This window comes from Coptis chinensis, chromosome 7, assembly GCF_015680905.1.
Source record: "Coptis chinensis isolate HL-2020 chromosome 7, ASM1568090v1, whole genome shotgun sequence".
NCBI classification, from domain to species: Eukaryota; Viridiplantae; Streptophyta; class Magnoliopsida; order Ranunculales; family Ranunculaceae; genus Coptis; species Coptis chinensis.
This window is the reverse complement of record NC_141462.1, coordinates 77,127,970-77,138,193: the sequence shown is the minus strand read 5'-3', so window position 1 is coordinate 77,138,193 and position 10,224 is coordinate 77,127,970. Positions and strand designations below refer to the sequence as shown.

General features: G+C 38.1%; 3 protein-coding genes across 3 annotated transcripts; 1 reads left to right on the top strand and 2 right to left on the bottom strand.

Moving 5' to 3' along the window:
• On the top strand, positions 1–3,740 carry LOC147489018 (protein NRT1/ PTR FAMILY 8.3-like). The gene is made up of 5 exons (XM_086570414.1): positions 1–314; positions 966–1,071; positions 1,150–1,367; positions 1,822–2,378; positions 2,855–3,740. Exons 1-5 carry the CDS (start codon positions 261–263, stop codon positions 3,675–3,677), a joined length of 1,758 nt encoding a protein of 585 aa, XP_086426540.1. The 5' UTR covers positions 1–260; the 3' UTR covers positions 3,678–3,740.
• Positions 3,741–7,202: 3,462 nt separating this feature from the next.
• Positions 7,203–8,056, bottom strand: LOC147489017 (cytochrome oxidase assembly protein). The gene is made up of 2 exons (XM_086570415.1): positions 7,817–8,056; positions 7,203–7,592 (listed from the first exon to the last, which is right to left on the bottom strand). The coding sequence occupies exon 2, from the start codon at positions 7,563–7,565 to the stop codon at positions 7,368–7,370; it is 198 nt and encodes a 65-aa protein (XP_086426541.1). The 5' UTR covers positions 7,566–7,592; positions 7,817–8,056; the 3' UTR covers positions 7,203–7,367.
• A 570-nt stretch (positions 8,057–8,626) lies between these two features.
• On the bottom strand, positions 8,627–9,540 carry LOC147489016 (dehydration-responsive element-binding protein 1F-like). The gene has a single exon (XM_086570413.1). The coding sequence runs from the start codon at positions 9,519–9,521 to the stop codon at positions 8,862–8,864; it is 660 nt and encodes a 219-aa protein (XP_086426539.1). The 5' UTR covers positions 9,522–9,540; the 3' UTR covers positions 8,627–8,861.
• Positions 9,541–10,224: the final 684 nt, after the last annotated feature.

The window sequence follows — 10,224 nt, the reverse complement described above, 5'->3', positions numbered from 1 at the left end:
ATAACAATTTACGTATTGTATTTTGTCTGGTTGATGTTATTAGATAAGAGCAACGGGGACAAATTAGAAAATGAAAAAATCCGGTCGATGGAAACGGAACTGTTAGGCGGAGAGTTTTCTTTATAGGTGAAAGAAATAATCAAAACAAACGACGTAGGATTTTTCATTTGGCGCAAGAATCTGTTTCCATCTCAAACTATGTCAAGTTGTCAACGCCCTTTGTCTAAGAGGGATATCCCAACGACCATACAATTTGTTAAATGGATTCTCATGAGGATAGATTATTGCTTCTGGAAGATGAACTCTTATTACAGGTTATTTACAATCATCTCTTCTACTTTTTTGCCCTGTCAATTTGTGGCTTTGTTTGTTATGGGGAACGTTTCTTTCATGTTCTTCTGCTCATCTAAGCTCCACTGAAGCAGTACTTATTCGAGAGAGAAATTTTCATCTGTTTCAGACTTCCAGTAAACATTGTGGCTTAATACATAAGCTTATTTTTCCATGAGAGTCTATACAAAATACAATTGACGTCATAGCTTGCAAATGCGTATATTTGAGTCTTATAGATGCCTATGCTCATTACTAATAACAAAACAAGTTTACACATCCAGACTATCAATGGGGATTGCATATTGTAGCGTAAGCTATAAACTCTTAAAAGTACTTACTGAATGCAGTAATGCCAAATACCGCTCAAGTCAAGCTTAAAAATAATGCCTTCTAAGGCCTTCTAAGACTATCTTTATTTTATTCTCTATATAGAGAGTAAAATAAAGATAGAGAGTAGAATCCTTTGTATATATATACCGAGAAAATTAATGATAGAGAGTAAAATCTGTTGATTTTAGCTCTATTTTTAAGGGGATAGGGAGCCATTGGACTCAGCCTAAGGAGATTTTTCCAACTTAACGTATCTTATAAATTTGCAGTTATACTAAATGTTCTTTTCTATTCAATTATAGAATACAAACGGTAGAGGATCCACAGGAGATGGACATCTTGACTTTGATGTGAAACCTGACGTGGAGGAGAACACTGGAGGCTGGAGAGCATGTCCCTTCATTCTAGGTTTGCGAACAGGAACCGCAGAGTATTCACATATCAGCCAAAGTACATTTATATCTGACATTGGCTAATTAAATTCAGGTACAGAGTGCTGTGAACGTTTGGCCTACTATGGAATTGCCAAAAACCTTGTTACTTATCTTACCAAAAAACTAAATGATGGAAATGTGTCTGCTGCTAGAAACGTCTCCACTTGGCAAGGCGCTTGCTATGTTTCACCTTTAATTGGTGCTGTTCTAGCAGATGTATATTGGGGGCGATACTATACTATTGCCGTTTTCTCCTCAATTTACTTCGTCGTAAGTACAATACCTAGTCACACATCCTTTTACGTAGCTGATTCTCAAATTGTTAGTTATAAGACGTTAGAATTTTTACAGAGAATTGTGCTAGATAGATCAAATGTTAATCATCACTGAAAAACCAGCAAGGACTGAAAACCTAAAGGTCAGTCTTCCTGATTGAGGAAGATAACTTTTCTTTTTTAAGTTGGTGTCTACATGTTACCTGTATTGGTTAGTCAGTGAGACTGCTGCTTCTAACTAGTCGCTTCCTGCATCTCAGTATCACAGTCCACATCCTCCATCTCTTCATGCATATAAGAGTATCAAGGTTCTTTGAATAGCCTGTAGGTTAGCTATGAGACCAGTTCTAGTCCTCGTAGTAGTGCCAAAGACTCGCATGTTATTTATGCACTTTTTTCCTTGTTTATATTCTTGATGAACTATTCAACATCACATTGTACTTATGCAGGGAATGTGTATTTTGACTCTCTCAGCCTCTGTTCCTGCCTTCAGGACTCCACCTTGTCAGGATTCCATTTGCAGGCCGGCAACTCCACCTGAACGGGCTATATTCTTTTTGGGTCTCTATGTGATTGCACTGGGTACTGGTGGGATAAAACCATGCGTGTCATCTTTTGGAGCAGATCAGTTTGATGACTCCATTCCTGTGGAGAGAGTGAAAAGGGGCTCCTTTTTCAATTGGTTTTATCTTTGTATCAATATTGGTGCTCTCGTGTCAAGCATTTTTCTTGTATGGATTCAAGATAATCTTGGGTGGAGCTTGGGTTTTGCCATTCCTACTGTCTTTATGGGCATTGCCATTGGAAGCTTCTATCTGGGCACACCCCTATATAGGTTTCAAAAACCAGGTGGAAGCCCTCTGACAAGAATTTGCCAGGTCATTGTTGCTTCTTTTCGCAAATTGAATATTGAAGTCCCACAAAACTGCTCTCTTCTATACGAACTGCCAGATAATTCTTTTGTGATTAAAGGAAGCCGAAAATTGGAGCACAGCGATGAATGCAGGTTTATTATTTTCCTGCCTTACCTGCTGAAATGCTGAATTAACATTTAGTTACAAGCCACAGTCATATGGCCAGTATTTGTTGATAATTACACAAAACTTATTGACAAATTATTTAATACTCAATTTTCTCCAAACTTGCATGAATTATTAGACCAGATGCAGACAAAGTGATGCATAGAGTGAATTTGGGTGTTTTTATGGTCTAGAGCAAGTTCTGAGCAATATCATGTCAATGTCCACAGTGAAACACACAGTACAGATTGTAGTACTTCGTAACTAAGCTGATTATCTCATTTGGTTTATCTGAAGATATCTTAGTATTGCAGGTATTATTAAGAAAAATTACTGCTACATATAAATGTATATATTAGGCCGATACTTCAATATGCTCGCTCTCTGTTGGCATAATATCAGGTGTTGCGTGTTCATTACTGACAAAAGGCTGCTACTCTTAACATTTTGTTGTCTGTTACAGGTTCCTCGATAAAGCTGCTGTGGTTTCTGATCTTGAGATTAAAAGTGGTGACTTCTCAAATTCGTGGAGGCTATGCACTGTGACCCAAGTGGAGGAACTTAAGATACTAATAAGAATAATTCCTATCTGGGCTACCACCATAGTATTCTTTGCTGTTTATGCCCAGATGTCTACTATGTTTGTGGAACAGGGACTGGTTATGGATACCACAATTGGTTCCTTCACTATTCCTGCAGCATCTCTCTCATCTTTCGATGTTATCAGTGTAATTGTGTGGGTGCCAATCTATGACAGAGTCCTTGTTCCCGTTGTTAGGAAGTTGACTGGAGAAGAGAGAGGCTTATCATTGTTGCAACGTATGGGCGTCGGACTTTTCTTATGTATATTATCTATGATAGCAGCCGCAATAGTAGAGATAAAGCGCTTGGAGGTTGCAAGAACCCTTGACTTGGTAGACCATAAGGTCGCAATTCCTGTTAGTATCTTTTGGCAGATACCTCAGTATTTCTTGGTTGGGGCTGCAGAAGTATTTACCTCCATTGGACAGCTTGAGTTCTTTTATGATCAGTCGCCAGATGCCATGAGAACACTCTGTAGTGCCTTGGCACTTCTCACCACAGCACTGGGGAATTTTCTCAACTCTTTTATTCTTACGGTTGTCACAGCCATGACAGCCAAAGGAGGACAGCCAGGGTGGATACCAAATAACTTGAATGAGGGACATCTTGATTACTTCTTCTGGCTCTTGGCTGGTCTCAGCTTCTTGAACTTGCTATTATTTGCCTTTTGCTCCACTAGATACAGATACAAGAGGCCTTCTTAAGATTATTGGACACGAATTATGCTCTCTTAAGCATTCTTAATAAAAGTAACCATATTTTGTACACATATTGGTGTCATTTCAAATTTTATAGGTAAGGTTGTATTGGTGTTCAAGGTCTAACAGCATTGATCTTGATTCGCAAGTGGTTTGGGACAAGACATCGTGAGTACTTTTGATGTACGGTTCAGCTAGCACAATATTCATGTCCAGCTGTAATTAGTATCTGTATCAATTTGATGCTTAGCCGCCAACTAAAGAAAAAGAATTAAGAATATCCAAGATTGATTGAATGCGTTTTAGACGTACACAATAGATCGTGAATATGTGAAATTATCGAAAAAAAAAATAGATCGTGATTGAAACATTCTTGTTTTTACTCTTCTTGTTGGTAACTTGGTATCCCTGACAATTAAGAAGCATCATTAAACTGCAGGTAATACAGTTGCATAACTTTTGTGCGTGGAATGGTAATTTTACTCACAAGCAGAACAAGCTCTGGGAATAGGCTCGTCATACTTCCACCGTATTCTTAAATTCTTGACCTTTTTGCTCAAACTTGCAAAACTCAACCTTCCGCGAGTTATGGTGGCATCTCGTCAACCAGAAACTCTCAAAACTTCAATTTTCTTGCTTGCCATCCTGCCTTTGCTGGCTCCTACTGGCAACTTGGCATCCTATAAAGACAGCTCACAGTGGTCCGATTATTGAGCATTTTCACAATAAACTCAAACAGATGGAAAAGAAAGCTTGCAACTAAAAGAGGGAGGCCTGCTTTGATCACTATTACTGCTGATTTGCTCAACTCTCTCTCTCGTTGTTAGTCGTTACCTTACCAATGAGCGCAGCTAAGAAGTTGGGAAACCTGGTGATTGACATTCTATGGGGCTCGTTTGGACAAAAGAAAACCCACTCGGTTGCATTTGGTATGGTACGCTCTCCCAAAGAAGAGGCCGAAATCACCTTGCAATCTCACTCTAATGGGGTGTTGGCTTTAGTGTGGTCAAGGAGAGCAAACTGGGTAGCCCAGACAAGTCACTTGATCAGCTGATCCCATGCTTGTGGATAGTGGAAAGAGATTTATTGCTGTTTGTCCCGAATTTGGAAAAGGCATTGCAGGTGTAAGGAACAAACTATATTCTGGCACCGACTTTTGGTCTGGTCACAATACTCTTGCAAATGGTTTTCCCTTCATCTGATTTGCTTTTAAGAAACAAGTAATTGTTTCTGAGCACTTGCACCAAACTGTGAACTGGTGAAATGGGACTTTACTTAAGAAGTGTTAGAAGAATGGGACATCCCAGATATGAAGCCTTCATAGTTAAAATTTTCTGAGAAGCATTCAGTGTCTTTTCTTTCCCTTGCAAGCTAATTTGGTTAGTTCCTCTGCTGTGGAAGGTTGAGTTTCTTCTTTTTTCGTGTGCGTTGTGGGGTAAGTTGCAGCCTGCAATGAATTTAATGAAACAACCGGGCTCACTTCTTGATAAACAGTTCAGACACAATGACAGGTTTTGCACTGATGGCAGAAGCTGCCAGTCAGTGCTCTATGCTGGGTAAAGGAGACTTAGTTTTGTTCTTTCCTAAGACCATGAAAACATTCACACTACCGGTTTTTTACATTTAACTCGAGTGAGAGCCATCCTCACATCTTTGTAATGTAACTAATAATGAGGATCTTTTTACAAAATGTACGTGAGACCATTAAATAATTCATCTATTTATTAGATCTTCCAGGGGATTTCACCAGAACCCTACCTTCACGGCTGGAGCTGAATCAGAGTCCACCACTCCACCCACAACTTTGTCCATCCCTTTTGATATAGCCAGTTCTACCACTTCTAGCACTACCAAACACTCTGCCTGTTAGCTAGTAGTGATCCACACCAATGCCCCTTGCTGAAGACAAACTAAGAAATTACATGTGTATTTACTAAAAAGTAGAAACTGCACCTATTCCAGGAATTCCTGCAGCACCAGGACTACCTTTCGAAGCTTCATCTGTACTGATGTTCACCATCCCCTCCCCCAGGTGCAGGCCATCTACGCTCTAACTCATGGTTCTCTACCATATTTTTACTTGTGCCTCCCAATTCTCTAATATGATCAGCTCGTTTAAGCTGTCATTTGTACACTGCTTGAAAGATGGACTGCAATAATCACTTGACTATGTACATAATACTTGCAGAACTTCTCTAAAGATGCTGCCCCATCAAACCATATCATGTTTCTGTGTTTCCATGAGGCCAACAACTATCCTATTGTTAAGTTCCATGTTTGTGCTATCAAGGAACTGTTCCCTTCAAACCATTTTTTTACTTCAGCTACACTGCTAAAGTGACTTAGTTGCACTACAACCCCATAGCAGATGCTCAATATCCTCACTCGTTTTTTGCAGACACAGCATCTACTTGCTAGCTAAATTCTTTTCTATCGTAAATAGCTTCGGGTTGCTGCAGACTTGTGACAAAGTTTCCATGCTATGCCATATGTTCTAGGGTGGATATAGGGTCTCCAAACCCATCTATGACATTCCTCTACTTGTCTTTGGTTCTAATTAATACAGATGGGGATTCTACAGGCAATCCTGTATTTAATGGGAAGGCCCTGAGTCAGTTTATCTTATTTAATATCTGATGGTCTTAGGACACAGTATCCTTGTATTATCTATCGAAATAAAAATAAAAAATAACCTCATTGTAAGCAATGGAGCTGAGAATTTCCCTCTCCGTGTCTGGACAACAGACCTTAATATCCTCCATGCTAACATTTGGTAAATGAGAGCTAACTTGATTTAAAGATAGATTACGAAACTAATCCTAAAGCTTAGTTATCCCTCAAAAAATAAGAATGAACAAATAAACATGTCGTGCTCAGTGTGAGATGAGAATTGGGTAGTTCCAACACTCGAACCAAGACACTCAGCAGCAGCAGCAAAACCAAAAACCAAAACATATAGGTTGCCAACTTGTCATATATCAAACTTGGCCCAAGTTTGAATAGAACTTCAAACTAGACATAAACTTAACTCTTAAGCTAGATCTAGGATTAGCAATCTGAACCAAAATAAAGTACTTCAAAGGTATGGAATATGAGCCAGAAACTCTATGTGACCCATCCATAACCAATGAATCAAATAGCTTCTTTCTGATACTTATTCTAGTTTTTTTTTTTTTGGTAATACTTATTCTAGTTATTGACAAAATAACATTGGTATTCCTCTACTCTGACCAATATTACCATCCACATGGTACAAGCATTGGCAGTAGAAGGAATCATTGATACTTGTTTAGTATCTACACAAGTTTTACAACTTGACACTTCTCTTCCTTAATAACTGATTTCTCTATAAGGAGTCTTTGATACTTTAGCGTGTAATGTCTTTCTAGCTCACACATTCATAGCAGATTGGCAGTAGAAGACCAAACTTACTTCTACATCCTTTTAGAAAAAGTAAAATGATTGACACAGAATTCTACAACCCTAGTCCTATTTTCTTAGTAATCAATCTAATAAAGCATTCTTCTAAAATTCCACAAACACGTAGCCAAGTTTTTCTATTTTCGGGTAAACCTATCAGTTACATGAACCAATACCTAATACAATAAGAAGGTAATATTCTGTTCCAACTCAACAAAACCCTGTCTACTTTATTACATGCTTTAACATAAGTAAAATGACAAAGAGTAAAGGAAATCAAGACCTTGATGGCAAGCTCTCGGTCTTGCTTTTCTGGTCCTCAAACTTGTCAATAGCAATTTGAAGTTCATCTGTACCCCCCACAGCTCTCATTGTGTAGAAATAAACCCCAAAAACAAACGAAGTGAGAGCACCAGCTACGACGATATTTTTTGTCTTGGGTGCAAGACTAGCGAAACTCAAAAACGTTGACATTCTCGAAACAGTTGAAGACACCTTTTCCTGCAAAGACAAACATGTTCAAGAAATCAAAACATGGTAATAATGAAATGAGACTACGAAAATCAGATCAAATAAATAGACCTATAAAGCAAAGGGATTAAATATGGGTTTTATAGCAATAAAAAGAATACTATATACGAAAAATAAATGATGCTACAAAAATCAGTGGAAGAAAACAATAATATTCAAGAATTTCAAAAGGGAAGTTGTGGAAGAGGTCGAACCTTGAATTTTGCGAGTTTGTGCTCACCCAAGTGATATGTTGCTACTGTGCTACAGCCTAATTTCTGGTTTTGTACTCAGCCAGGTCTTTCGGATCGGTAACCCGGTCCAGCCCACAATCAAACTGGGCTATGTTGGTGGGTTTATTGATAAGATAAGGCTTACTATAAAAAACAGAACGTAAAAAAGATGAGACAAGGCCTTTGAATCAGCTGATTCTACAGTAGCTAACTTTTAAGGGGATTGTGTCTGTCTAACGGTCATTTACAATCCGCTATATATCCTACCTATATTAATATCCATTTCTCCCAAGATACTCATAGTGAGCTACATCAGCAAAGTTTTTAAAATAGTCCCTATTTGAAAAATAATTACTTGTTGTTGCCTGTTCTCTAATTTAATATAAATTAAAATTGTCCTTTCATGTGTTATGGTAAAACAAAAAACAAAGCTACGCATTATTTCATTATTTCAATTGTACGCATGGGATAAAAAAAAACAAATTTTAAAAAATAATGAATTAGTTAATTGATATGTATTAGTTATTGGATATGGATATGGATATGTATTAGTTAATAGATATGGATATGTATTAGTTATTAGATATGGATATGTTAAACTTCCAAGTGCTTCCCTTAAATATAGGCCAGACATAATAGGTTTAAGAATAACAGGCGCCCCTCTAGATTCAAACATGCTTTAATCAAGCCATTTGGGGTCCTAAGCATAGTTCGAAAAACAATCTTAATTACACTCATTGTTTACAGGAAAAATTAAAAGTTTTCTGTTGGAGTAATGAGGGAAACGGCGGATTTGTTTTAGAATGTAATTGCATTTTCTTGTCTTTAATTCAATTACTGTTTTTTCAAATGTTATTATATAAATTTTTAACTATTATAAAAATAATAATAATAAAAATGAAATCCAAACTAGTGGGGGCTTTGGAATGTTGGGCCCTAAGCAGCTGCCTTCGGCACTGATTACACCTTCGATAAGGTAAAATATAAGCAATACGTAATAATACAATATATGTTGGCTGCTTAGTCGTCACTCGTCACTCCAGAGAGAGAATTCCATGTTACAATCATCATCGTTCCAATTGAATCCTTTTTTTAAAGCTGGCAGGGTAATCAGCATTCCCTCTGCCATATTAGAAAGTAGACCTGGCATGTTAAACAATGCCTCTTCATCCAAAAACATTGGAGAATCTTCTAGAAGCCTCACTGAGCTCTCAACAGAATGTGTCTCTTGGTTCTCAACATTTGGCAGTCGAAATGTTGAAGGCGGTCGAAATGCTTCGGCGGCCTCAAGAGCTGCTGACTGAATATCGCCAGGTGAAGTTGACTTAGGTTGTGGTAAGACGGAAGCTGAGTCAGGGAAATTAAGCGCAGTCGAGCTTCCTAATTTAAGAGCCAATGCAGCTACATCGTAGGCTCTAGCAGCCATTTCAGGTGTTGGAAAAGTTCCAAGCCATATTCTCGACTTTTTATTTGGCTCGCGCACGTCACACACCCATCTTCCATTCTTTCTTTCTCTAACACCTCTGTAAATGGGGTGCCTAGTTTCTCGAAACTTCTTTCGACCGGCTTTTCGCTTTTTCCACACGTGGGAATTAGGAGACTGATCGCTTGTTGGAGAAGAAGAAGCTGATGATTCAGCATTATTAGAATCCATTTGAGAGTTGGGCTTTTTTGTTACAAGAGACATACGAAGTGCACGAAAGCTTTTAGTCTTTAAAAATTATTCAATACCTCTTTTAAATATGAAGATTCCCGCGAGTTTTACAGCGAGAGACACACGGAAAAGAGGAGCACGTTTTTAATACCGTTTTTAAAGTACGCTTTTTCCAACGTGGGGAAATACCGAAATAGCGATTAAAAATCACGTTTCCCATTCGACAGGAAAAATGTGGGTTATCGATGTGTAACAGTGAGTGGTGAATGTCAACGTTGTTCTCACACTTTTCTATAACAGATGTCGACTTGGAAGCTTCGATTTCATAGCAAACAAATCTCTAGTAATTATAGCATTTGCAATGCAAGGAAATAAGGGGGTTTTGTGAAAACTTTCACCTAGTTGGGTCCAAAAGCGCTGTGTAATGCAGGGTGATAAACTCAGTGACTATTTTCCCCAGTTCAAAACAAGGTGAAACTTTCTATCGAGTTTTTCACTGACTTGTTAATTTCGGACGGGATGTTGGATTCCGTCTGGATTACAAAACTCACCAGACGGAATCCAACATCCCGTCCGAGTCCTAACTAGCTAGTTTACCACCAATCAAAAAAAGTCGAACGGTAAAAACGGTCAAAATAAAAAACTTTGGTATATATACAACATTTGTTTCATTTCAACTCACACTTCCAACAATCATATATCATATTTCTTCTTCTTTAAAATCAGTTCTTAAAAA

Coding starts and splice junctions, on each gene's coding strand:
- LOC147489017 (XM_086570415.1), bottom strand. CDS start 7,565: ATGTCAACGTTTTTGAGTTTCGCTAGTCTTGCACCCAAGACAAAAAAT.
- LOC147489018 (XM_086570414.1), top strand. CDS start 261: ATGGATTCTCATGAGGATAGATTATTGCTTCTGGAAGATGAACTCTTA. Junction 315..965: donor AAGATGAACTCTTATTACAG/GTTATTTACAAT, acceptor ATTCAATTATAG/AATACAAACGGTAGAGGATC. Junction 1,368..1,821: donor TCTCCTCAATTTACTTCGTC/GTAAGTACAATA, acceptor GTACTTATGCAG/GGAATGTGTATTTTGACTCT.
- LOC147489016 (XM_086570413.1), bottom strand. CDS start 9,521: ATGTCTCTTGTAACAAAAAAGCCCAACTCTCAAATGGATTCTAATAAT.